This window comes from Zootoca vivipara, chromosome 8, assembly GCF_965207765.1.
Source record: "Zootoca vivipara chromosome 8, rZooViv2.hap1.1, whole genome shotgun sequence".
NCBI lineage: Eukaryota > Metazoa > Chordata > Lepidosauria > Squamata > Lacertidae > Zootoca > Zootoca vivipara.
Window position 1 is genome coordinate 39890411 of NC_142591.1, and position 27191 is coordinate 39917601.

The 27191-nt window shown below is 39.3% G+C and overlaps 1 protein-coding gene and 1 long non-coding RNA gene across 12 annotated transcripts in view; one reads left to right on the plus strand and one right to left on the minus strand.

Annotated features, from left to right (window-relative positions):
* RAB31 (RAB31, member RAS oncogene family) overlaps positions 1 to 27191 on the minus strand; it is a 51512-nt gene that overhangs the window by 7027 nt on the left and 17294 nt on the right. For 3 of the 11 annotated variants that reach the window (XR_015951446.1, XR_015951449.1, XR_015951448.1), the window contains exons 2-7: positions 19696 to 19775; positions 16545 to 16626; positions 9066 to 9137; positions 5568 to 5674; positions 4324 to 4433; positions 1550 to 1642 (exon numbers count right to left, since the gene is read on the minus strand). Coding sequence is in view for 6 of the 11 variants with exons in the window: in XM_088675334.1 (XP_088531460.1) it covers positions 4324 to 4433; positions 5568 to 5674; positions 9066 to 9137; positions 16545 to 16626; positions 19000 to 19199 (571 nt within the window). In the remaining 5 variants the exon portion in view is untranslated. Of the gene's footprint in view, positions 1 to 1549; positions 3295 to 4323; positions 4434 to 5567; positions 5675 to 9065; positions 9138 to 16544; positions 16627 to 18999; positions 19259 to 19695; positions 19776 to 24156; positions 24328 to 27191 lie in introns of those variants that run through there. The other 8 variants (XM_088675330.1, XM_060277909.2, XM_035124391.3 and 5 more) reach the window with 4 other exon arrangements.
* LOC148684822 (uncharacterized) lies at positions 12763 to 13376 on the plus strand. The gene is made up of 2 exons (XR_015951451.1): positions 12763 to 12858; positions 12952 to 13376. It is a non-coding gene; the product is annotated as an uncharacterized LOC148684822 (long non-coding RNA).

Here is a 27191-nt window from a genome sequence, read left to right on the forward strand (position 1 = left end):
AGATTCTACCCTTACACAGGAAGGACCAGCTACATGTGCAGAGGAGGGGGACCAAAATTATCAAGGGCTTAGAAGCCAAGCTTTATAAGGAATGGTTGAGGAAGTTTGGTATATTTAGCCTGGAAAAGATGAGACTCTGAGAGGAGATATGATAGCCATCTTCAAATATCTAAAGGGCTGCCATGTGGAAGATGGAATCTTGTTTTCTCCTTCTCTGGAGGCTAGGACCCAAAATAATGGAAGTAGAATCTGACTAAACACCAGGAAGAACTTTCTGACAGTAAGAGTGGAACTGTCTCCCTCAGGACTCTCCTTCTTTGGAGGTTTTTAAGCAGAGGTTGGACAGCCATCTGTCATGGGTGCTTTAGTTCAGATTTCTGCACTGCAGGAGGTTGGAATAGATGGCCCTTGGGGTCCCTTTCCAACTCTACAATTCTATTGTTCTATGTAAGCAGTAAAGATCTTAAACAATCTCTAATATTGTGCTAGATAATAAATAATAATAATAACAATAATAATAATAATTCTTTATACTCTGCCACACTGGGCGGCTTCCAACAAAGAATTTAATGTATTTTTAAACATCAGTCATTTAAAACTTCCTTAAATACGGCTGCCTTCTGATGTCTCCTTGCACCCACACTTTTTCTTGGTCTTCCAGTGGGAGGCAACACTGTGGTATGTTATAAAAAATGTCATGGTCATAATTAACAATGCAACCCTGGGGCAATTATCTCTGAATGCTCATATATTTAGACTTGAACCATAATCTTTGACGGCCAGGCAATTTTATTTTACGTACCTGCCACACTTATTCTGAATTTCTCTGAGCAGGTTAGCATATGGTTCATAGGAATTCTTTCATCCAGGCATCTTACAATACTAGACCTGCTTAGCTCTAGCAGTAGATCTGCATTATATTCCTTGTTATACATTCTGAGTTCCAATTAAATTAAAGAGAACTGCATGCATTAACTGCATATGCCAGCCAAGACATTTAAATCAGCACCTATCCTAGATGCTGATAATTTAAGTGGCCTAAATTAAGAAGGGCCACAGCTCAATATCAGTGTGCATGTTTTGCATGTACAGGATCCCAGCTGCAATTTGTAGCACAGGGTGGGGAGCCTTTTTCAACCAGAGGGCAGCATTCCAAGGGTCACATCCCATAAATTTGGATTTTGTCAGTTGCACTGTTCAATGTTTACTAAATCTGCAATCATATACCTAGAAGTAAGCCCCATCAAATTCAATTAGACTTACTTCTGAGTAGGCATGGTTAGGATTGCACTGTAAGTCACTTTCAGAGATTTTGATAATGGGAGGCTCTTTCCCACTTAGAAATAAGTTCCTTTGGCAGTAGCTGAATTACATACATTATTCCAATGCACCATTTATTGTACAGCAAGGATTTTTCAACTTTGATTCCCATTTTGTGGTACATTTGGTTGGTTTCAAAGAAGCATGCTGTTAACATACACAATAGTTTTAGACATACTGTACAATTTAGCAATTATATAATTTAGCAATCCTATACAGATCTACTTACCGTAGAAGTAATTTTATATGTCACCCTTTGTTTGCTATGGAAGCATAAACATGCAGCATATTGTCACAAACTTCTAAAGGAATTCTTCATAATCTGGGCAGAGGATGGAAGACATGCGAAGCAACTGCTCTAATCAGTGCCAGAATTACTTTAGGATAAAATCCAAACAAAAATCACCATCCCCTTAAGGAATTCTATTTAAAACTATATTGAAATGTCTTCTATGGGAAGCTTTCCCAATGGGTAGCTGTTGCAGGGAGGGGAATACAGCAGTGCTGCAGTCTTAAAACTGCAATTCCTATAATCAGGCCAAATTTAATGAATCACAGAGAGTTGTAATAGATAAGCAGATGAAATTATATTTTACTATGCAAGTCAGCAGCCACTCTTTAGAAAAGATAAAGATGGCTCTGTTCTAAGTCAGCTTCTGAATGAGCTATACCCACTGACATATATTGATTGATAGTGTCTTCTTGTCAGACCTGTCCAATTTCAGACATCGGCATCTGCCACTGATTCTAGTGCCCCCTAGGATACTAACCATATCCTTTTTCACGTTCTTTGCCAGTCAGTATAAGTCTCCTGGATGTCAGAGGTGTTTTCAATAGCTTCTAACATTTATGTTAGTGGCAGAGTATTCGTTTGACTCAGCCCTCAATAACCCTACTCAAAGTTTTTAGTAGATTTACCTTTCTAAAACCTGAGTAGAAGGGTCAAAAAAGGCTAGCCTTACAACTGCTCTCCTTTGAGAAGGAATCACCCATGTACAAGGAAACAATGTGCCATATTGACAGTAGTGGTGCACCGCACCACATGAGAGTACAAAGGCAGCAAATAGCTACAGGTAAAGAAGTGAAACTGTGTGTTATGGAAGTGGAGAGGAAGGCTTCATCCCCTTCATATAACCATCCCGGGTTCCCTTGGTGGAAGGGTACAATATAAATTCAATTAACAACAACTAGCCCTGAGTTGCTCAGTCACACCACTGCTTGTATCTAACCTGCTAGAGCTTATGCCCTAAACTGGCCGAAGTTTCCAGAAGAATAAGCTCCTTTTTGTCCTTCTTTCAAAGTATAAATGAATAGGAAAAAGGAGATAAAGGAGAACGAGAATTAGAAAAATCAATGTCATACACCCTTGTGTGAGGGGTTGCTTATGCCTGGGAAATCATGCTAGCTGGCTATCAAGTTCTACCTGTCAGGGCCTGCTGTGTTAAGACAGGCCAAGCTAGTCTATGCAAAAATGGAGCAATCACCACAGCAACTATACAAATGTTTATGATAAATTAAAATAAATATAACTTCCTAAGAAACAGCTAGCAAGTTGCAATGGATTAAGAGTAGTTAGGGAATCCAGCTTCAAATCCCTGCTCAGCATTAAACTCACTGGGTGGCCTTGGCCAAGCAACTCTTTCTCAGCCTATCCTATCTCCTAGGATTACTGTGGAGGTCCTTGAGGGAAATAGGAGATATAAATGTATCAAATATAATAATAAATAAGTTGCATATACTTCAGCCGAAGAAAAATGTAGGCAGCTATTTTTGGTTGCTATATCAGTGTCATTAAGGATTACAGCCATAAGGCTCCTCACACATATTGAATTATCTCTTCTCAGCAGCAGACTAAAAATAATGTAATATTGGTGGATTTATTTAGTTAGTGGTGGCACAGTTAGACATAAAACAGCAGCAGCTGCAAATCCTTCAAGCTGCAAGTCCCTCAGGTCTTTATCTGGAATGTCAGTTCTGTAATATTAAGGAAATATAGGGCTATAATATATATTCTCTTGACTTTGCAGGTGTAGTTTTAATCAGGCAAATACTTTCAAAAATATTTCAGATGTTGCTAATGTCGATGGTAAATGTATATGATGTTCCTGTTATGAGTATTGTACATACATTCATAAATTCAAAGTTAAAGTTAACTCTTAAATTCTGAACTTAAAAATGGAAAGTGTAATGCTGGTGGTCAACAAAAGAGGTTTAAAGACTCTCTCATGGCAAATGTAAAAAATATATATATTGTAGTATAAACACTGACAACTGGGAAACACTGACCTGCGAGCACTCCAACTGGAGAACAGCCTTTACCAAAGGTGTCATGGGCTTTGAAGAACTCAGAATGAAAGGGAGAAACAACTCCCGCCCATAAACCTATGTCCTCACTGTGGATCCAGAATTGGCATCCACAGTCACTTCATACCTGCCAAGTTTTCCCTTTTCTCGCGAGGAAGCCTATTCAGCATAAGGGAAAATCCCTTAAAAAAAGGGATAACTTGGCAGCTATGGTCACTTATGGACTCACTGTTAAAACCGTGTTCATGGAAGACGATCTTACTCAGCTACGAGTGATTGACAAAGAAGAAGACATGCACTCATATTTTCCAAAAGTTATCTAAACCTATATTCTCTGAAATGATTTTAATTTCTAAACAGCTGCTAATGCCTTTATTGTTATTCCATAAAAACAGAAATGAGAAATGCAACGTTTTTCACAAGGCCTCCAGCTACTCATGCTTACTTATGGATAGTGTATGTCATAGATAGCTGAAGTCTTGACAACGCATTGAATGATTAAGTTATTTGACAGTGTCCCCACTCAACTTTTATTTTTATATGTTAATGATAATTATGTAACATTCTACAGGTTTTGTTGAAAATGATTGGTTATTTTACTACAAATCAATAAAATATTCTATATGTAAAAAATAAAAATACTAAGCAACTTGAAGTTGTTGCTTTTTTTACACACACAAACATTCTGACTTTACTTACTGATTCCTTGAAAGAGTTCTTCAATGTTAATTGCATGCTTGGCACTCGTTTCAACAACAATTGCACCTATAGACTCTCCATATTCTTTGGCATCTTTCATAGGTACCTCCCTAAAATTAAAATTTGAAATTAAACTGCTGTGCATCCAAAAACATAGAAAGTAGCTGCTCAAGTTATAGTGTTCCTTTTCATAACCTGCATTACTCTAGGAAAGGAAAACAGTTTCTACTCAATGGAAAACACTGCTCCCCTCCTTCTGCTGCTCGTTGCAAGCTTCCCCACATTCCTCCTTTAAGCCTCTGACTTCAGAAGTTTAAAGGAGCAGCATGAGGCTCCAGCAAAGTGTGCTCCCTTAGACTTGCCCAAGTCAGATGCTTAAGGGATTTTGACAGATGAGTGGGGTAACCCATTTGGCAATCATGTGGCAACATAATGACAGAAGGGCAGTCCCAGATCTGGTCCATGGTGCTAAGAAGGTTCCCCACCCCTAATTTACAGGGATAGGCATAGCTTCCACAGGACACTTGGGGTTCATCCACACTTTTGCTTGCCCTACCAGCCCCCTCCCCTTGGAAAACCACATCTTTACAGCTGAATTGGAGGAAACATCAATTTCTCTGAATTGATTCTTTCACTCCCATTTAGAGCAAGTTTCCAAGGGAATGGTGGGGTAAAGACAAAAGTGCTTAGATCCATGTCTAGAAAGCACAGCCACAGCTGGTTCTGGGGGTGGCATCCACCATCTCCCTGTGGGCTGGGGGAAGGGATGGTCACTCAGGCCCAGCCTCCTCTGCAATGCCAGACCCACCATCTGGGTTGGCCTTGTCCGCAAGGCCAATCGGGGCAGGGGCACGGGGGCTGGGCCCTACCCGTCCCGTCGTATTTAAGAGGATGACGATGTTTATTGAAAAACAGAGCTGTTTTTCAATAAACGGTTCCAATAAACTTGCACTATTTATATCAGCCTTAACAAAATGGTATTTTCATCAAGTGAATAAACTGTGAAGAGGAATTCAATAGAATTTACCTGTGATACTGAGAAAAACCATCTGATATCAAACACTTAGGATCTATCACCAAAAGGCTGATAAAAGGAAAACAGAAATCCAGATATGTTGTTTATTGGATTGATATGACTTTGTTCCAGTGCAAACAAGCATATATGCCACTCAATATCACAGGGATATTTGGGGGGGGGGGGAGGCAAGAACAAGCAATTTGAAAACAAAAGGTCAATACTTTACCTAATATCAGAAAGATCACATTTGTTTCCAGCGATGGCCATTACAATGTTTTCAGGACCATGTTCTTTTAGTTCTTTTACCCATTTTTTCAGTGTATGAAATGAATCCTAAATTAAATACAAGAGCCTATCAACAGGAAGTTGCTAAATGCATCAATATACTGAACCCTGTAATGACATAAGGATACCAAAGTACGTACTAGATAAGATATTATCAGTGCCCTTAACAAATAGAAACTTTTAACTTGCATCTGATGTTAATCTATATCTAACTAAACCAGCTTTTGAGAGAACAGTGTGTCCAATTGTGGCTTCTCACACAATCTTCTCACCCCTAATTACAGAAGTACCTATTTGTGGCAGCAGTTATAAAGGACACAAGCATGGTTTAATTCAGTAATCTCCCTTTAAAAACATATGGAAACTGCATGTAGGGGGAAAATCAAGTCCCTGCTTTGGTGAATTTTAAAGGACTGGTATTTCATCATTCAAAACTGTTATGGCATTGGTATATTTGATACTTAAGTACCAAATGTTGTCTAAGGGGGAACTATTTATGGAATACAGTCTTTCCACCTCCTAATTCCACGTGCAAAATATAAGCCACATCAGGCCAAATATGAATACATTAACAAGCAAATAATTTAATTTAAACTTTAAATAAACTTTATTTAAAAATTAAAAGTTTTTTGGGTGCTCTTATATTTCTATACCACACAAATACTTGCTCATTTGGCAATATAATGGTTTTTGGGTTTTTTCTCCTGAGAATTCCTTGCTATTAGTACCATTTAATCCTTCTTTGTAAAACTATTCTTTTTAATTTTCAAACATATTTTGATCATACAGCTCTATGACTAATTCTACAGCTCTGTGACTAATTCTGTTTGCCCAGGAGGCCTTTGGAAGCTTGGGAAGACGCAAAACCAGTCTGCGTCAAAATGACTCAAAACTATGTGGAATTGGGGGTTATGTATTTTAGTCGATGCATAAAGTTCTTGGCCTTTTAAACAACGTGATGAAGGTTCTGGGTATGCATGACTCTTACCCCATGGAGAGAAATAAATTATCTACCATACCATTTATTTGAATGCAATACCTCTGGTGCCATGTTCTACACTTTCCAAGGATGAAAAAGCAGAGTTAATATAGGAAGCCACTGTTATTGAAAATCATGGTACCACCTGGATTAGATGTTACTTAGGTACTCCTCAGAGTGAGAAAGTAGGAGAACAGCAAGAGAGAGCTTGGGATTTGTCATTTCTGGTAATAAATGTCTGACAAGTCAATTTATGCACCCCTAAGCCACCATACTAGATTATGGCGTCTGTAATCATTGTTGTTTAGTTTAAAGATAAATATCCATTTATTATGAAATTATTGGGATTTTTTATTTGCATTGAGTGCATTATCTTTCCCTCCATACTGGTAGTTCCCCAGCACTTCATTCAAGTTCACTACCACTATGCAGGAAGGTGTTAGCCCTTGATAAATAATTTTGCTGATATACTAATTAATTGTGCCAACACTTCTGAGCTAAAATCAAATATGTAATTTAATTTGCTAAATATGTAAACTGCAGGCAAGCTATTATATTCACTCATTAATGCCTTTCCTGTCACACAGCACTAGCAGATGGGTTTCTTACTAAAATACAAATACAAAATTTGGCCTTGAAAATGTGCAGCTTTCCATTTGGATGTTGTAGCACAGAACGTCCTGACCACACTGACTTCCCTATTTCAGTAATCTGTCAAAAACCAAAAACTTGTTTTTATGTAATTTTAATATCAGCTATAAATATGGAGTCAATTTTGTTATTACTTCATTTACTTAGCTGAACTGTTTTGGAACAGTTTAAAAATATCCAAGCAAATACAAATTGCACATAATAAAATGTATATATTTCTGTATTTTTTAGAAAATATGCCATATTTTTAGGTCCTAATTTTCCTATACCAATGCAGGTATGGGAATGTCATGCTTGCTTAGTGTGATGTGCAAGCCCCACTGAATACACCAGCCTTCCCTAGCCTGATGCCCTCCAGCTGTTTGGAGCTACATGTCTGCTTACTTTATTTATGGGTGTGGAGGTGTTGCAGGCCGGCCACCACTTCCCCCTATGCAATACAATGTGGCAGTGCTCTTAATGGAGGTTTCCTGACCAGGGTGGGGTTGGGGAGCCAAAACGGTCTTCCTCACCAGCTGAGAGGCTTGCCAGCCAAATTGGCCAATGACTAGCAGGCCAAGAGACAGGCATTCCTCAGAGGGCAGGCTCAACTGAGCCAGCAGGCTTTACTTGGGTCTGCTCCGGACTATTTAAAGAGTCCTGCCACCCGATCCACAAACTGTTCCTTGTCGGATCTCACACCTACCCTTCCCTTGTTTTAGTCTACTGTTTATCTACTTGACCTTGCTATGGACATCGTTGGTTGCCGTATTCAAGGTTGGGTGGGGATTTTCCTTCAAACAAATTGGCTCAGTCTGAAGGTTATGCCTACCTCATAGCAATCATCACAACTTTGGTGGTTTGACATTGGGTTGGCCTTAGTCTTGGTTGGAGGGAAGATTGTAAGCCTTGGCCTGCCCCTCCAAGAAAAGCGGGTACCCTGGTAAAGAGATCTAGTTCTGTCCAGACGCTCAGGCAGGGGCAAGGGCGACAGCACCCCTTAAGATGGCGATCCCATGGGGACGATCCTATTTGATGTAAGTCATAGGTCCTCTCTGCCTCAGGGTTGACCCCTTTGGTAATACTGCCAGCACATGGGCTGGTAGTTATAGCCAATAACTATGTCAAACCTCTTACATCTGTAATCAATAAAGTTGTGACCTTATTTCACCCAGAAGTATTGTGTCTTGTTTGGTTCTTAATTATAAATTTGGGGTGTTGTAGGACTGTAGAGCCTGGGCACACGAGTACCATTCCCGACCACTGGCAATGCTGGCTGGGGCTGATGGAAACTTAGCCCAAAACATCTGGAAGCCACATCCAGAATGCAGAAATACGTTGACTAACTAAGGCAGTGATGGCTAAACTTGGTCCTCCAGCTGTTTTGGGACTACAATTCCCATCATTCCTGACCACTAGTTCTGTTAGCTAGGGATGATAGGAGTTGTAGTCCCAAAACAGCTGGAGGGCCAAGTTTGGCCATCACTGAACTAAGGAAAAGACTACCAACTTGCAGGACTAAGTGAACACAGTATAATATTAGCAGAAAGCACAGAGAACACTCACACTATGACCACTTGAAAGTGAATTGCGGAATAACCTACATACCAGTGATGGAACCAGAGGCGGGTTTAGGGCAGCGCAACCAGTTCCGCCACACTGGGCGCAGAGCCCAGGAGGTGCCGCAGGGTATCACAACTATAAGGTAGTGAATTGAGCAGAATATAATATGGGCGGGGGTGGGTGGGTGCCAAATTGTGGCCTCACACTACTGAAATCTGAAGGACCAAAGTCCGTCCCTGATGGAACAACTGAGATTTGAAAGCTTACCTGCTTGGTGATATCATATACTATAACTGCTGCTGCTGACCCACGGTAATACATTGGTGCCAATGAATGGAACTATTAAAAAATGAACACAGAAACAGAAGAAAAAAGTAGTTAAAGTTCTTGCATTTGTGTAAGCCAACAAAAGACACTATGATTGCTTTAGCTTCTTTAATCAGTATGCCTTGTGACTCATTGTTGCATTAATATGTTGTTATTCAAATACAGTGTTTTAAATCTACTAAGCTAGAATAATGAATGCACATACTCTGGTACATGCCAACCAAAGTTCTGTGAAATAGTTTTTTTCTACAGGAAGATTCTGTACCAGGTCAAATCCAATTTGTTCTGGGGATGCTCAAGTGGCAGGAAACAATAAGCCAGTGACTGTTCTAGAAGCTAGGCAAGAACATTCATGTCTGGATCCTGACAAGAACCAGCATAAATCAGAGTCAAATGAGTGGCTAGGTGGCACACCATCTTCTCCCGTGCATGACTGCTGTCTATCAACCTGCAGCAGAGCTTGCTCCTGGTATCTTCAGGACTATGAGAACGGGATGGGAGGTGTGAAGTGTATTGACTCTCCGGCTTGCAGAGTGACCTGTTTTATATTGAAGGAGTTGTTTTACACCCTGTGTGTGCGCCCACCTCTTCATAAAACATTTTCTGCCCTCCAGATTGTCTTACTTCCTCTCCCATTAGCAGATACCTGGAACAACAGCACTAGAAGGGGAAACTGGATTCTTGCCCTGAAGCTCTAGCAGACACATGATTAATTTTCAAGCTGTTTGGAGCAAGCTGACGAATTCCATTCCAACATCATGGGCTCAGGTAGGCAAGGAACTGGTACGGGGCAGGAAGAATATTTGGAGCTTTGTTTTTGGATTCCTTTTCTTACTATGATGTCTGAACAAACATTAAAATTAAGTCTTCCAACTTTGGGTGATTAGTTTCCAGTTTGCAAAAGAAATGTAGCTAATTTTCTGGAATGCTAGGCATCTGAGATTTAATCCAGTGGGAATGCATATGATTTCATGTGACTTCTCATTAGAAACTCTCCTTTGATAGAAAAAAATAATACTGTATTTCCTCACAATGGCTGTTTTATTAACACAGTAATATCTGCCAACCTGTGGATAATGAAAAACATGTATTAAGGCATGTGCTTTTCAAAAGCATGGCTGTTTTCACAGCATGCCTTTGAAGAAGAACTATATACCCTATGAAAAAAAGAATTCAGATTTTGGCTCTGTTGGCTTTACAATTATAAAAGAATATGGAAGATTGAATAAAAACATTCCTCTTCTTTTTTAAATCCATGAACACTTGTGTATTAATTTTCTCCCAAACCCTTAATCCAGTAGCACGGAAACACTGTTTACCTTCCCGCTGTAGTGGTACCTATTTATCTACTTGCACTTTGACGTGCTTTCGAACTGCTAGGTTGGCAGGAGCTGGGACCGAGCAACGGGAGCTCACCCCTTCTGATTGGAAAGCCCTAGGCTCAGTGGTTTAACCCACAGCGCCACCCGTGTCCCTAAAACAGTCTTTAGTAACTGACAAAAAGATAGCAAGAGAAGAGACCAACCATACTTCATTTACTTAGAATCCAGTTGTCTCTATCACATAACTATTCAAACAGGCATGGAAGGCTGGCTTGGCTTTAAATGCCAACTTTCCCTTCATCTTATTGTGCCCTCCCACAAAGCAGAGAGTATCAGGTAAATGAAGGGTGTAGCAATGTCTTCCATGCTAGAGGAAGGAGCTGTGCCTACTTTTGTTATTGCAGTTAACTCTCATACTACTCAACTGATATGCTTTTAGTTTATTATTGGTTTTGATTTTTTGAATGTTTTCATTGTTTCTTCTACTGATATTATTGTTTTATCCGTTTTGTAAACAGCTTTCAGGTTTTTTACAATCAAGCAGTATATATGAAATAAACAAACTTGCTCCATAAATAGTCCTGGGGTACCTTAAACACTAGTGAGTTGTGTAGGTTGAGTTTTCTTAGGTAAGAACCTGCAAAGATGCATAAAATGGATAGAAAAGATGTTGGATTTATGTGGGTCCCAGGGAAGTGAGAGAATCTGTTTTACCAAGTGTGATTAAAAACAAATGGATCCTGAAAGCAGTAATGGATTAATAAGCCAAAATGAACAAGCTTCAGTTGCAACAAGCCCATAACTGTAGATGGGCCCAGGCACAGTGACCATTTTATACATTTCCATCAACCTACATATTGCACAAAGCAGAACATATTGCCTATGCAGCAGGGATGTCCATTGGTTGTCTATGATTTTTTTCTCACAAGGACTCTACTACGGGATTTGTACATCAGAGGGAAGAACAAATCAATACAAGTTTTACCACAGCTTTCAAGAGGATGATTGCTCTTAAAGGAACAGTGAATTATTTAAAAGCACTTTACTTTCCATTACTTACCCGTCACATTTCAAGAACAGACCTCTATGAATAAGTCTTGAAAGTATTTCTGTCAATGTTTGAAACTCCCATTGTTCCAAGCGAATTTTGCAATAGGGAATTTCATTAGTGTGAGCAGTTTCTGAGCTCTGGGTGCAGTACTGTGCCTACGATTTCAGATTAAAACTGCAGAGTGGAAGGAAAGGTGGACCTTTTTCTGCCTCCCCACTTCCAGCTACTCTCTGGAGAAGAGACCCTCTTAAGAATTAACAAAGGTCTATGGATGTAATCATGTAGATTCAGTGTTTATTAAGCATCAAAGAAAAACAAGAGACATGTAGTGGGAAAAGTGCACAAAGATTTATTCCAAGATAGAAAGCGACAAAATTACAAGTAAACTAAGGGTTACAATATTCTGGGTATATAATACATTTGTAGTGCTTGAGTTTCTGTGGATGAACTTCTAAATATGTTATGGCAGCTGTCATTTTAGCTAAATTCATAAATTCAATTAACTTAATTAATTAAGAAATATCCCTAAGGAGAAAGTTCAAAAAGGGTGGAAAATAGTAGAGGACTACCTGGAAAAAGAAGGTATAAGATCGGATTTGGTGTAGTTTCCTTTTCAAAACCTCAGCATTTAAAGTGATATACTGGTTCTTGCAGTATATTAAAGTATACTGATCTGGGTCTGGCGCGCATCGGAAATACGGGGCCACTTTAAGTGTGAATTAACGCAAGAATTAAGGAATTCACAATACCTGGTTCTTGCAAACCTGTCCGGTTGGAGTCTTTTACTAATTGTAACTCTCGAGGAGTTGTGTATGCCCTACAATGCAATTGTAAATTATGGTACATAGGGAGTACTATTAGACCGGTGAAGGCAAGAATCTTGGAGCATAAAAATCGAATGCTTAATAGAGTTTTGGAGACGCAACTTACGTCCCATTTTATTGAGCAAAACCATAGAGCTACGGACTTTAAATGGTTTATTATTTATAAGCACAAACACTCTGAAATAAATGCTGAGGTTTTGAAAAGGAAACTACACCAAAAAGAGGCATACTGGATACATAGATTCGGATCATTAGCACCCATGGGGTTAAATCTCCAAGCAGAATTCAGTGCCTTTCTATAAACGAGGAATTTCAAGGATTTGGTGGGGAACGTTTTTATCCTATTCATGAGATTAATAACAGTTGTATATCTTTAAGAGTTGCTGGTGTTGTACTTCTTGCAAGGAGTGGCTGATTTGAAATGATTTACTGATTGAACCTTGTATTTAGCCTTGTAAGTAACTGTTGCATTTTCATCATTCTTTGAGAATTGTGAGCTTTGGTAGTCTTGTTAAGCTTTTCCACATGAACCTTTGGTGAGTATTTTAAACATTTCTGTACAATGTTTTAAATAAATGTATAAGTATTTATGGTGCGTCATATAAATTTATACAAATTTATTACTTAAGAAAGAGTCCGCCCCCTGAGGAAACCATTCCTGTGAAACGGGGAAGAAGCTGGCCGCCCGTCAGATGAGATAAGAACGCATGAGAAGAGATAAGAACGCATGATACATCATAGCACTTTACTATCGGACTTGATTATTGCGCTTTATACTGGACTTTTAAGACTTCGAGCATGAGATTTTGTACACATTTTTGAAACTCCTTGTATATGTGAAGGTTGTTGGTGCATATATTTTTAAATATTTGCCCTTCACGGTGGTTTACCTTTTCATTGTTTTGCTAACATTACCGTGTTGTCTGTTTGTTGCTGCTACTATATTTGGGCAGCAGTTGGTGCGTTTATGTTATGTTATGTTATGTATGCTATGTTATATTTTGTTATATATTTTTTAAATATTGAAATAAAGATCTTTTTAAACTCAAAAAAAGAACTTCTAAATATGAACTACAATTATTCTACTCTAAAGAGACACTAAATAATTACTTGTGCAACTTTTTGTCTAGAGACACCTCCTGTGGGCAATACTAGAATTTTTTTTATAAGGCATGGACTATGTAGATCCAATAAGCCATGAGCAAAAGGAAAATAGCTGCAAACAGTATTTCACAAACCACCCTTTAGCAGTTTTTACGCTTTTACTTTTGCAAATTGAAGAACATATTTGGAATCTGCAGCACAATTCCACACATGTCTACTCAGAAGTAAATCCACAGGGATTCAGTGGGAGTTGCCCCCATGATTACAGACTTAGTTCCATTTTATCTCACAACGCTCTAGCAGGAGATGTAAAGCACTCCTAAGTGTCAGCAATAGACACCTTCCATGTACAGAAAGGCACACTTGAATCCACATCTGTTGGGAAAGCTGGAGGTTAGCAACATACACCGGTATGAGCAGCATGGAGAAGAATTGGTGTGTGCATTTGAAGTCTGTTTTCAAAAAACTAAGAATGTCAAGCACATTATCATGAAAGAAAAGCTGCTTGGTTCATAAGAGAGGTGCCGGGGGGGGGTGTAGGAAATAGCTAACATTCCCAGCTGGTGAAAACTGTGTGGAAAATATTAATCCACACTAAAAAAAAACAGATTAAATACATTCTTTCCATAAAACAGTAACAGATAGGAACTTTAGCTCTAGAGAAACTTAGGAACTACAACTTTGTAGTCCTATAAGTTCCATTGAATTCAGTGGGAGTTACTTCTGAGTAAAGAAGCAAATGTTAGACTTATGAAACTCTTACTTGGAAATAGGTTTTATTAAAATAAGTAAGCGAGAGAGAGAGAATGAATACTTGACAATATACACCAGTCGCTTCAATATCATTTGATTTATCCATTCAACTTCCTTCCCATCTCCAAAGGAAAAAAGTTTATAAAACATAAAGACTAAAGAAAAGACTAAAGTAATGTCAGCCTGATCCTCATTGTATTTACTGATTTAGTTCAACTGAGTACTGTAGCTTAATCACAATATACATAAACTGAATGGTGTTCAGCTCTTATAAAAATCATTTTACATTCTTTATCTGTGATTTAATTTGGGGAATGACAAAAAAAAACCTGAAGAAATCTGTGAAGAAAAGAAAGGAAGACAAGTCTCTATAGAGCGCTGGTGGACCCAATCTATACCAACCAGACAGGGTCAGTCTGGGAAAAGAGGACTGGCTCCTCCCCCTGGAAAGGAGGGAAAAGACAGGACCCTGCCTATCACCACCAGTAGGAGGTGTCATCCCTATCAAAGGAATGTCCTCCATCAGGATCCAGTGAATATCAGGTCTCATTTTTTAAAAAAGAAAATGAGCTACGCAGACCCTAACTCTTAGGGTGCAGTGATACAGTGATATTTACAATTGTAAGTCACCACATTTTATGGAGTAAGCAATAAAATTATAATAATGATGATAGTATGAGATCAACGCTTGATGAAATCTCAGGAGTCAGAGGATGGGACTAAATAGTGTTTTCCAGTGTTACAAAAGTTGCTCATGTATCTATACCATGGGTTGGCAAACTAAGGCCCACGGGCCAGATCAGGCCCAACTGCCTTCTGGATCCGGCCCACGGACAGTCCGGGAATCGACGTGTGGATCATCAGTGCGCGTGTTCTTTCCCTCTCCCTCCCGCGGCGGCAGCGGCGCCTCCTCCTGGCTTCTCCCCACCCTGCCTAGAGGAGGAAGGGGGCTGTGCTTTGTTGGTGCCAGCAGCAGCAGTACTCGAGCGGCCGCCATTTTAAACAGTCCCTCTCGGAAGCCCTTTTGCGCGCCGCTCATTGTCCCTCTGCCACCACCACTGCCAGCCCTCTCCTGCTCACAAGGCACAGGTTAGCAACCACCAGGGCTCGTGTGTTCTTGCATCATTTCCCCCCCTCCAAAATATAGTCCATCCCCCCACAAGGTCTGAGGGACAGTGGACCGGCCCCCTGCTGAAAAGGTTTGCTGACCCCTGGTCTATACACATAGAAATGTATCTTACATGCATGTTCAAGAAATAATCACTTCAGTAATATTTACTGGAGACAACCACATGCCACAGAATATTGCAAGGGGCACAATTACTTTAGAAACGCAGTAATGTCCTCTTATGGGAATGAGCAAGAACCAACACAATTTACTGTGATTAAAGTCTTATTAACACAAAATGACAGACAGAGTGAAACGGCTTTGCAACTTTAAGTGTTAGTACACAAATAAAAATAACAAGACAGTCAGGTGTAACAACATAGAAAAACATATATTTTCTGGACCGTAAACCTAAACTATTAGGCAAGCTGATTGCCTTTTATGGATTGAAGGTAGAGCTAGGAAAACCAGGAAAAATGCAGTGGAGACCTAAACACACCAGGAGGAAAAGCTATTTAGAGAAAGAGAGATTTGGGGGAATGGGGGTGATGGAAGTAGGAAGTAAGAGTGAGACGCTAATAATTATTAGACCTGAGTAAAGATAAGCTGTCTCCTGAGTTTCACCATGACTTGCAGGGGTACGGTAGTCCCTGGGTCCAGGACATCTTGCAAAAACTAAGCACAAATTCTTTGATGGCTAGTCTACCCAGATGTCATTGACAGCAACTGTATGAGTTGTCAGTAAACAACCAAAAAAATAATTCAGGTGGCTAAAGGTAGGCTAGCCTTTGTAGGCCACCCTTGAACTAAGTCAATTCACCACCCTGGGTTCCCCATAACCCTCCCAGTAAAGTTATTTAAAAAGAAAAAGCTTTCTTTTCAGATAATACTGCATTGTGCTTCTCATAAGGGTCCTGACTAATTGGATAGAAAAACAACAAGCACAAACAGGTAAATGGCACGTGAAACTGCTGCTTTTTTGGTCTGTTGTTCGTTGCAGTTATTGTGGCCTGGCCCTTACAGGTCTTTCTTGTTAACAACTGGAAGTTGCAAGGAGGTTACCCTCACTTCCGGTCAGCCAATTATTTTAAAAAAATGATTGACCCTCCCTCCATAGCACCTTAACTCTTTTGTGTGTGCTCCACACCTCACTGACATTGTAATTCTCAATTATATCTACTTCCCAATATTTTAGTGAAAATAAAGAGGCACAGCATGTAAATGCCTTTAGTTAAAAAATACTGGAATCATACTCACCCGTTCTTGCCCTGCTGTATCCCAGATCAGAAATTTATGAAGTTCATTCCCACAAGGCACAGTTTTAGTCATGAAAGAAGCACTAAAAGGTTGTAAGAAAAAGCAGTACAGTACTTAGATATAAGCTTCTTATATTATCAACAAATCATTTCTTAATACCTGGCCACTGTTAATACCTGGGCAGGTATGTACTTATACTACAATGAAAAACAGTGCCGCTAGATAATAAAAGTACCAGTGATGTTCAATCAAAGATTTACAGATGTTGCTATATGAATGTTGCTATTTTGAACTATATCCATGTAGCATTTTCTCTGAATACCGGTCAATGAAATTATGAACATATGACCTTCCAGTTCAATGAGAAAAAATTGAATTATTCCAGTAAAAGTTGGCAAATTATTTACAGTTAAGTATCTCTTAGAATTATGGTGCTGGAGAAGTCTCTTGAGAGTCCCATGGACTGCAAGAAGATCAAACCTATCCATTCTGAAGGAAATCAGCCCTGAGTGCTCACTGGAAGGACAGATCCTGAAGCTGAGGCTCCAATACTTTGGCCACCTCATGAGAAGAGAAGACTCCCTGGAAAAGACCCTGATGTTGAGAAAGATTGAGGGCACAAGGAGAAGGGGACGACAGAGGACGAGATGGTTGGACAGTGTTCTCCAAGCTACTAACATGAATTTGACCAAACTCTGGGAAGCAGTGGAAGAGAGGAGTGCCTGGCATGCTCTGGTCCATGGGGTCATGAAGAGTTGGACATGACTAAATAACTAAACAACAACATCTCTTATGCTGCTGCTCATTTGAGTGGTGTAAGGGGTACTACTATGCCAATGTTTTCTGCCAGCATAGCACTGTGCTATGTCACAGAGGGACTTGGGCAATGATAGAATAATTCCTGGCAGGCATGACACAATGATAAAATCGTTCTTTAAGCCTCCAAAGTTTTCTTTTTAGCACAAGTTGGCAGATTTGTTTCTAGACATAAACATGCATGCATTAAATTCAAATCATATACTGCATAGCTGGTAAGCCTTGAAGTTTTGGAAAAATTAATGAAGATGAATTACGTGCCATGCACTTACACTGTGCTATCCTGTCTTGTTAAAAGCCAAGGCGATGTGATGAATTCTAAAATAAAATTTTTGGAAGCAGATACATGCCTAGGAATTGTCAACAAGTAAAATTTAAATATCTTAATTTGGGTTCAGATGTTCCTCATGTAGATGCTGTTAAAACCAAAGCTTAATACACAAACCTAAATAAAAGAGCTATAGCTCCTAATTATACCCACTTTCTCCTACACTTTATTTAATCCCACATTGTGAGAGAGGTCAAAAACACCAATCACTTGTATGGGTCTTAAGCAGTAATTTTTTAAAAAAATATTTTTGGGGTTTTTACATCTACCCAAATGGCTCAGAGCCATATGCTTTTCACAAGTTATATTCCAAGAGCTCTTATTACATCTATATATATATATATAATGTAAAGGGTCCATATTTGGGACTTTCCACTTTTCTCGGAAACCACTTGACTGATTGCGTTCAAATTTGGACACAGCGTCCAGTACCAATACGCGAGTGCCAACATAACCTTATATTCGGTAAAAATTGAATTTTCTCAAAAAACAAAACAAAAAAACCATAGCGCCTTCCAGTGGACGTCAAAGGAACATACACCTCACCTGCTGCCATTGGCTACATACTATCAATGACATCACAACAGAACATTCCAACCAACTGAACATGGGCCTTTAACAGAAAACAACACCAATGCTGGGGAACCGGCCAGGCCGCAGGGGTTTGCAAGTGGGACAGGGTGAGGCCAATCACAGGGATGAGTCGGGGGGGGGGAGGGAACAGAATAGGTCATAGGTTGGGACAGAGTTGGGGGAGTCACAGGGATGAGCCGGGGGAGGAGGGGACAGAATAGGTCATGGGTCGGAACAGGGTGGGGGCAGTCACAGGGATGAGCCACAACAACGTGTGGCCGGGACAGCTAGTTATTTAATAAAATAGCTGCTGGGACAAAGCCTGCCTGAAAACCATAGCTATATAAAAGAGAGTCAATGTGTCACAGTTGTTAAGAGTGCCAGACTAAGACCTGGACGACCAGGGTTCATATCCCCACTCAGCCATGAAACTCACAGGGTGACCTCCAGCCAGTCACTCACTTTCAGCCTAATCTACCTCACAGGGTTGTTGTGAGGATAAAATGGGGAGGAAGAGTACCATGTATCCCCCCTGAGGATACAAGGAAATGCAGTCTTCATGCACACTGATGCACTGGTTATTTCACATGTTCCCAGAACTGAAACTTGACTTATACTAAGTCCTGCCAAACCATTTACTGACAATGGCTATGTTCCAACACAAACGAGAAGTAAATAACAAAAAAAGAGACAAAAATATACATCTATTCAGTAAAGTACAATGGTCCCTCGACTTACGAACTTAATTCGTTCCAAATGCACATTCGTAGGTCGAAAAGTTCGTAAGTCAAAACGCGGTTTCCCATAGGAAAAAAAAAAATCGAAAAAAATCGTAAGTCGAGGAAACCGCATGTAAAAGTTCGTAAGTTGAGGAAACCGCATTTAAAACCACCAGCGGTTTCCGTTCGGATGTAGAAAAATTCATAAGGTGCAGCCATTTGTCCCGTTCGTAAGTCGAAACTTACAGATGTCGAGTAATTCGTAAGTCAAGGGACCACTGTAATTGTAATAAAATAGATGTTTGAGAGAGAAGCTAGAAACAATATATTAATATTGAGACTTAATTGACTGCTAATTAATGTTTATACATAAAACTCAATATAAAATAATTTAAAAACACATAATTCCATCCTCTGGAAGCTAAACTTAAAAAACAACAACAGTTAGTTGCATAACAAATAATAACCGTTAAAGGTACATAATGGATAATAGTGTGGAACTGGCATTACCTAAAGAGAAAGTTAATAGGCTTACTCAATTAATAGATCTCTACATTATACAACACTTCAAAAGCATGAACAAAACCACTATTATGTTGAGTAATGAGCTTTCCTATAAACTTGAAATATAAATGGATTATATCAATACTGTTTATTTACTAAACTGAAACTGTAGTAACATTATATATACTGTATATGTATGTATAGTACTTACCCAATAGTGGGGCTAATATTGTGGTCAAAATGATCCTGAACAAATCGACAAACTATACTAGATTTGCCAACTCCAGTATCCTGAAAATTAAGAAAGGAAGAATCAATTCAACATTACACTGAAATAAGGTGTGGGTTAAAAAGAACAATTGTTTAGTCTGAGGAATGTTTACTTAACCACCTAATGGTCCATGATAAGTTTTTCCCTCAGTACATGCCACTTTACTGCAGTGTAGAAATCAAAAAAGTCCTGAGGCAGCTGTGATTTAAAACCATTCAGGCATATTCTAGTCAATAACTGTGGCAGAATGGCAATATTGCTATTACAAAAATTAACCTTGCCTACTTTATTTCATTTGAGATGTTGCAATTCCAGGATTGTGAAGTGTTTTTTTTAAGATTAGAAATTATTTGTAGTGAACTTCAGGCAATACCATTGTTATTCCTGATTTGAAGTGAATGTTTGAAAAACATAAACGGCATTTCCCCTTCTGTGGTTAAATGGTTTCCTGTTCAGCTTTTAAAATCTAATTTGTTCCAAACAACCCCAAACCACCTCCGGTTCATACACATCTTGGTAAATATCATGGTAGTTTAGCAGCTCACAAATTAAAAGACCCTGGCTTTGTAAATACCTACCACGTACTGTATAAGCTTTTTTAATGTTCTAGTAGTCTATTGTTCATTGATTCTATTGGAATTAATTGCGATAAAGTCTATGGAATTTGCCCTTAATTAATTTGACCCACTGTTTCTGTGATAAGACTTCTGCAGCTATGTTCTAATGCATGCTTTTTTTTGAGCTGGGGAAGCTCAATGGTTCATTTTAACTTCCTTTTCCTCACCCACCTCAAGTAAGATAAAAATATTCAAGGAGGGCGTGAAGCCTGGGGAGAAGGATGTGGTTGGTGTCCAGGCCCTCCTCAGCCAAGGAAGGAACATGCCTGATAGTTAACTCTTTATTAATTCAGCTATGTCTCCTGGTCCCCCTCCGCTCCAGCCCTACCACTAATCATCATATCAGGTCAGGAAACAATATTGCCTAAAGCCAAGAAGGCAAGTGGCTTCCCAGCATCCCACCCTCCCACTGCAGCAGCCGCAGCCCCCACCCCTTCTGCATATGTCTGACTTGCTTGCTCCTGGCGTTTTTATTTATTCAAAATCCTGGCCCCCATTTCTTAAAATAAAAAATGTCCTGCTTTCAGTATGATTTTCCACTCATTTTGTACTCACTGTCTGCCACAGTAGCACATTGTGAACTGCACAGACTGATTTGTGGGTCTCAATGGATAGCTGGGGCTGGAGAAGGTGAGTTTTGCTCATTCCCTGCTAATTACATGCTTGAATGGGGACACCACTCCTCACTTATGGGGGCAGGGGAAGGAGGACAATACATTTTAAACAAGAACTTACGTTACTGGGTGGCCAGATAAAGAGAATAAAATAAATATAAAATAGAGAAATTGCTAGAGGGGAAGCACAATTTGGATGTGCTCATTAGAAGTCATAATATAGGTTAATCTTTCCTGTAATACCGGGGTCAGCAAACTTTTTCAGCAGGGGGCCAGTCCACTGTCCCTCAGACCTTGTGGGGTCCGGACTATATTTTGGAAAAAAAATGAACGAATCCCTAAGCCCCACAAATAACCCAGAGATGCATTTTAAATAAAAGGGCACATTCTACTCATGTAAAAACACCAGGCAGGCCCCACAAATAACCCAGAGATGCATTTTAAATAAAAGGACACATTCTACTCATGTAAAAATATGCTGATTTCCGGACCTTCCGCAGGCCAGATTTAGAAGGCGATTGGGCCGCATCCGGCCCCCGGGCCTTAATTTGGGGACCCTGCTCTAATAGTCCTCTTATCAAAATAGGTTTGTTTCATTTGCACATGACTTGGTTTGTGTAAGCATTTTCTTACTGCAAGGAGATAAAATGTTTAATATCCTAATCCTTAAAAACATTACTAAGAAGTAGGTCTAATAAAAACACACACATATATATCGAAGTAAGCATAATTTGAGCTGTAAAGCTGTGGAAAATGTAATTTGTGTATGCTTTTTTGACATTGCCAGTTTCCATGCACATGAACCTTGCTCCCTCAGTGCAGTCTCTCATCTTGCCACAAGAGGAAGACCTAGCCAGCGTTTGTTACACCATATGTTCAGATAACATACATGGGGGATATTAAACAACGCTAATACCGGTAAGTACCTGAAGAATCCCTTTCATTTAAGAGCAACATCACGTTAATATGCATATAAGTAAGTAGCCTTCAGGAAAGTATTGAACTGCCATAATTTCACACATACACCCTACCTAAGGCTGCAGCATAAAACTTGTAACCCTGCTATTAAAGTGCTCGTCACCATCCAACATCTATCTCTATTTCAGAACAAAATAAAACATACTGTATAATAATGTGTCCCTTTACACTATACTATATAGTTTAAAGTAGGAGTTCTTAAACTGTTGTCTGTGGACTACTGCTGTCCCATGAAATCCATTCAAGTCATCTGTGGTAAAATTGCAAGTTATATGTCAAGAATACTGTATCTGTACTCAGCCCTGCACTCCGCATGTTTTTCTTCTGACAACAATGGAGACTGAGGCTGTGTCGATCAGGGCCAGATTATCAAACAAGCTTAAAAGACCCTAGTATGGGATTTATGATTTTCATAATATGACACTGGTTTCGATAATGATGCAGGTTTTTTCAAGAAGTAAAACCAATGGAAGTTTACCATGGTCTGTCAAGATCCCCAGCGGTTTTCAAGTGGTCTGTGGGAGAAATGATTTGAGAACTGCTGGTCTAAAGGACTATATTCAACCACTGCAACTCTCTGGTTAGCCTGATGGAAAGGAAGCTATAAAAATATATCTATTTATAGTAAAGCAAACACAAAAGTCAGTTTTAAACGACTGCATGGTGGGAAAATGGCATTTTCTTACTGTTATGCAATATTAAAATTGCTTGTGTAATTTAAAGATTTTGTAAGCATTCTGTTTCTTATTTACATATAGGTTGGCAACATATACAGACAAAACAGTAGTAAGCAAGCATGGTATTTTAAGTTTCAGGGGTGAGTGTTTATTAAATACGCTGTCAGATTTCCAATTCCATAACTTCAACCAGATGCTACGAAAGAACAAAGCTGTGTTACAACTTGGCATATTATCTTATACAGTATGTTAAATTTCCATTTGCACAAACTATAACTACTAAGATATTATTGTACGAATTTTTATTGGGGATATCCTTTATTCAGTAAAATAAAAAATTCCTTCCAGTAGCACCTTAGAGACCAACTAAGTTTGTCATTGGTATGAGCTTTCGTGTGCATGCACACTTCTTCAGATACATGCATGTACGTGCATGCACACGAAAGCTCATACCAATGACAAACTTAGTTGGTCTCTAAGGTACTACTGGAAGGATTTTTTTTTATTTTTTTCGACTATGCCAGACCAACATGGCTACCTACTTGTAACTATATTCAACACTTTGAGATATAAAATTGCTTCAAGAGCTTTAGAGGAAGCAATTTATAAAGGAAATAAATAAATCATATTTTTGCCTGTTATTTTTATTATTTGTGTATGGAAATTTATTTTTTCTACATTTAAAGTTGGCTGAACTTAAGATTTTGATTTTAAACACATCCTATGGAGGATTACCTCCCTTTATCCTATCCCGCTTGCTGGGGTTGCCATGTGTCCTATTTTTCCAGAACACATCCTCTTTTTAAGGGGTAAAATCTGAGACACATTGCATTTATTTGCTTTGAATGGCTGTCATAGCATCCTCTTTTTTGCTCTTCAAAATATGGCAACCCTAACACCTCCACCAACCAAACAGAATCTTACCAGTCAGCCCTAAAAGAGGTCAGAGGAAAAAAATGGCTGTGGGATGGATGTGGCAAACATAGTTAATATCTCTGTGCAGATGGGTAAATGTGGGTAAATAGGATCAATTATTTGTAAATTTTAGGGAGCAACTTCTGTAGTAGAGGAAAATGCGTGGGAGAAACCATTTCCTGAAATACACTACAAGAGGAAGTTTTCCTCCCTTACTGCTGTTTCCCCGGCTGTGGGGGACAGTGACAGCTTTGCAACTTTTTCCATGTCTTACTTGTGCAGTCATGTTTCTAAAACCGCATTTCAAAGATCTGCTCTGCTGCTTGGAGAGCATTTGAACCTGGCTGTGAATGAAAACAAGTTGTATAATACTTTTGGGAGTGTTCTGAAGATTCTGGCTACACTTTTTGGAATCTTTTTTTAATTCAAGGGCTATTCCAAATGTGTTTACATTATATATATTTTAAGGGTTCTACTTGTGTTGCAAATGTTCTTGTAAGAAAGAATTTTTCAAATATATTACACAAGCATAGTTGTATATTTGACTTCTGCAAAGGAAAAAAAATCTAACTTTGATAGTTTTTTGTTTAGTTGTCTTACTCTTATATCGGCTCTCCGTGACCCCATGAACCAGAGCATGCCTTGGAAACTCTCACTTCCTTCTCAAAGCTTCTCCTTTTTATGTCCATTGAGTTTTCATGGCAAAATACTGGAGTAGGTTGCCAGTTCCTTCTCCAGGTAACTTTGGTAGTTAGTACAAATTAAAAACTGAGGTCAGCCACGGACTCCCAGTGACAGCAACAACATCCTGTTCTTTTGCTGAACAGTAAAAAAAAGCATTGTAATGAATTTATATCATACCTACAATTTATGCCTTTAAAACAAAACAACCCACACACATTCTACTTGTGACTATGTTCTTTTTGTTTTTGCTGTGTAATCAGCTAAAGTTTCTGAAAACCAACTTTTACACACATACCTGCATAAGGGTTCTATAACTAGCATCAGGACTATCATATAGATATAATCTTGTAAAAAAATTCTTCAGTCCAAACCAAGTTTCTGCCATTGTTTGCTCCCTCACTTAAACAACATGTTCTTCATTATCTTTCTTTCATTCCAATGCTATTTATGTTTCCATAGAAATAACTCCAGCTGAACTCAGTGGTGCTTGCTCCCTTGTGGTGTACAGGATTGCAACCCTAGGTTCATGCATTATGAACACATTCAGGGCTGCTGAACACTTTCTTTCTTTCCCTCTCTCTCTTTCGCTCTCTCTCTTTCTTTCAGTATGCTTCTAGGCCTCTTAGAAAGCTTTGGGGGGGGGGGAAATGTGCAAGTACCCTTTTAAGTGATTTCTGTGAAATGAGGCAACCAGGATGCTCCCACCTTTCAGTGATTTTAGCCAATGAGTGAATTGAGAGCTGTGGTTGAGAAGTGAGTTGTGCGGACACCAAGCAAAAGGGATTCATGGGATTCCAGAAGAGCTGCTGCTTTCCTCTTCCATTTAGTGTACTTTTCCTGCTTCTGTCTCATTTTGTAGTCCTTGGAATCTCTGCAGTTTGCCTTTATTCCCCCCCCGCCGCCGCCGCCGCCGCCGCCGCCAACAACAACTGTGGTTGGTTTGTCTCAGGTCAGGTACTTTCTAGAAGTTGTTTTTTGCAAATATGATTACACAGTAAGTATGTTAAAGCTGATAGAGATTCATTCCCCGTGTTTGCATTCATGGGATTGTTGTCTATCACCTGTATATGTTTTCTTCTTTTTTAAAAATCAATTCTTAAGGAAATCAGCCCTGAGTGCTCACTGGAAGGACAGATCCTGAAGCTGAGGCTATAATACTTTGGCCACCTCATGAGAAGAGAAGACTCTCTGGAAAAGACCCTGATGCTGGGAAAGATTGAGGGCACAAGGAGAAGGGGACGACAGAGGACAAGATGGTTGGACACTGTTCTCGAAGCTACCAACATGAGTTTGACCAAACTGTAGGAGGCAGTGGAAGACAGGAGTACCTGGCGTGCTCTGGTCCATGGGGTCACGAAGAGTCGGACACGACTAAACAACAACAACTACACCTTCAGAAGAGGACACAAATTTGCATGACACAAAGCATATGCAAATTCCATTCAAATCTGTGTCCTCTTTTGCAAGTGGGTTAGACTGAGGGCCACTAATTAGACTTTATCTCGAATTGTATCATCACTTGCATTTGCTCCTCTCCTCATTTAAATCCATATGTACTGTACTCCGCCCGAAACAGAATACAGTCAGATTGGATTCCTTCAATTCCCTCTCAAGGTCCATGTTTTTTGGTGTACAGTACAGGATATGCATTTCCACATAACACATTTAAGTGCATACATAAACTACACATTTTCAGTAATATGCTACTAAATAAACATGTTAATGGAAACAGGTACTCTAATAGGGTTGCCATATTTCAAGCAGTGAAAATCCAGACAGAAGTTGGCCAAAGTTAATGAGCTTTTTTAGTTTTGCCCAAAGTTGTTGTGGGGGCAAAAATCCGCCCCCCCCAAAAAAAACCCATTTTTGTGGTATTTTTATGGGAATTCGGCAAAAATGACACTGTCAATATGGGCTGCCATACGTCTGAATTTTCCTGGACATTTTGCCTATTTCCGCTGACTACTGACTGCAGCATTCCGGATATGTCTGGGAAATTCCATGAACACAGTCCAAGCCGCAGACTTCAGCATGGTAAATACAGTTGGCCAGATTTTATACGGCCTTATATGCATCTTTGATCACATTTTGCAGTCAAAGGGGAAGAAGGTCTGAACAGTGAAGATACTGTTATTTATACAGCAACACCTATAAAGCTATAAATGAAACTTTACTGTTATAAGCACTGACTTGCCTTGTTCTAATAATCAGTATCTGACACAGGCCGGCTTGCTCTGCTACAGGAAGGATATTGCACTCTTGGAAAAAATGACCATCAAGCCTTTATGAAAGGTGATGTAAGTAAATCACGATCAAAGCTGATGCTTTTGTAAGATATTGCATTTAAGTTCACAAAGCCTCCTCCCAATGACTAGTAGTCTTGGCTGGTGTAACTGAAACTCTTCATGTCCTCTTTTTCCCCCTGTGTTTCTCTCTGACATTTGTTTACAAGCTGGAGAGTTGTGCAAGCCTAGTACATGCAGTACATCCACAGAGTCTTATTTTAAAAGCCTCTTGTAAATCTAACTTTAGCATTCACAGATTTCACAAGACAGTGAGCTTTTCAAAATGCGGACTCTAAAGGTACAATCCCATGCACTCATATGAGTTAGGCCCTATTGAATTAAGAGAGGCTAACAGCACAATCCTATACATGTCTACTCTACTGAAAGGTTCAACTGAATTCAACGTTGCTTATTCCCAAATAGGTGGGTATAGGACTGCAATTTAAGTAAATATTCATAGAACTGGCTACATGTTTTGCTTACTCAAGAAAAAAAAAACCACGCCACATTTTCTAGAATAAAAGTACAGTAATCATGCTGGAGAGAGCTAACCTAAAAAAAATGAAAGGTCATATACCATGAGATAAACCATGCAAAACTTTATATGTTGAGCTATTAAATGTACAGAAGCAAGTACAGATCATAAAGGTATGTTGCACTTTAACT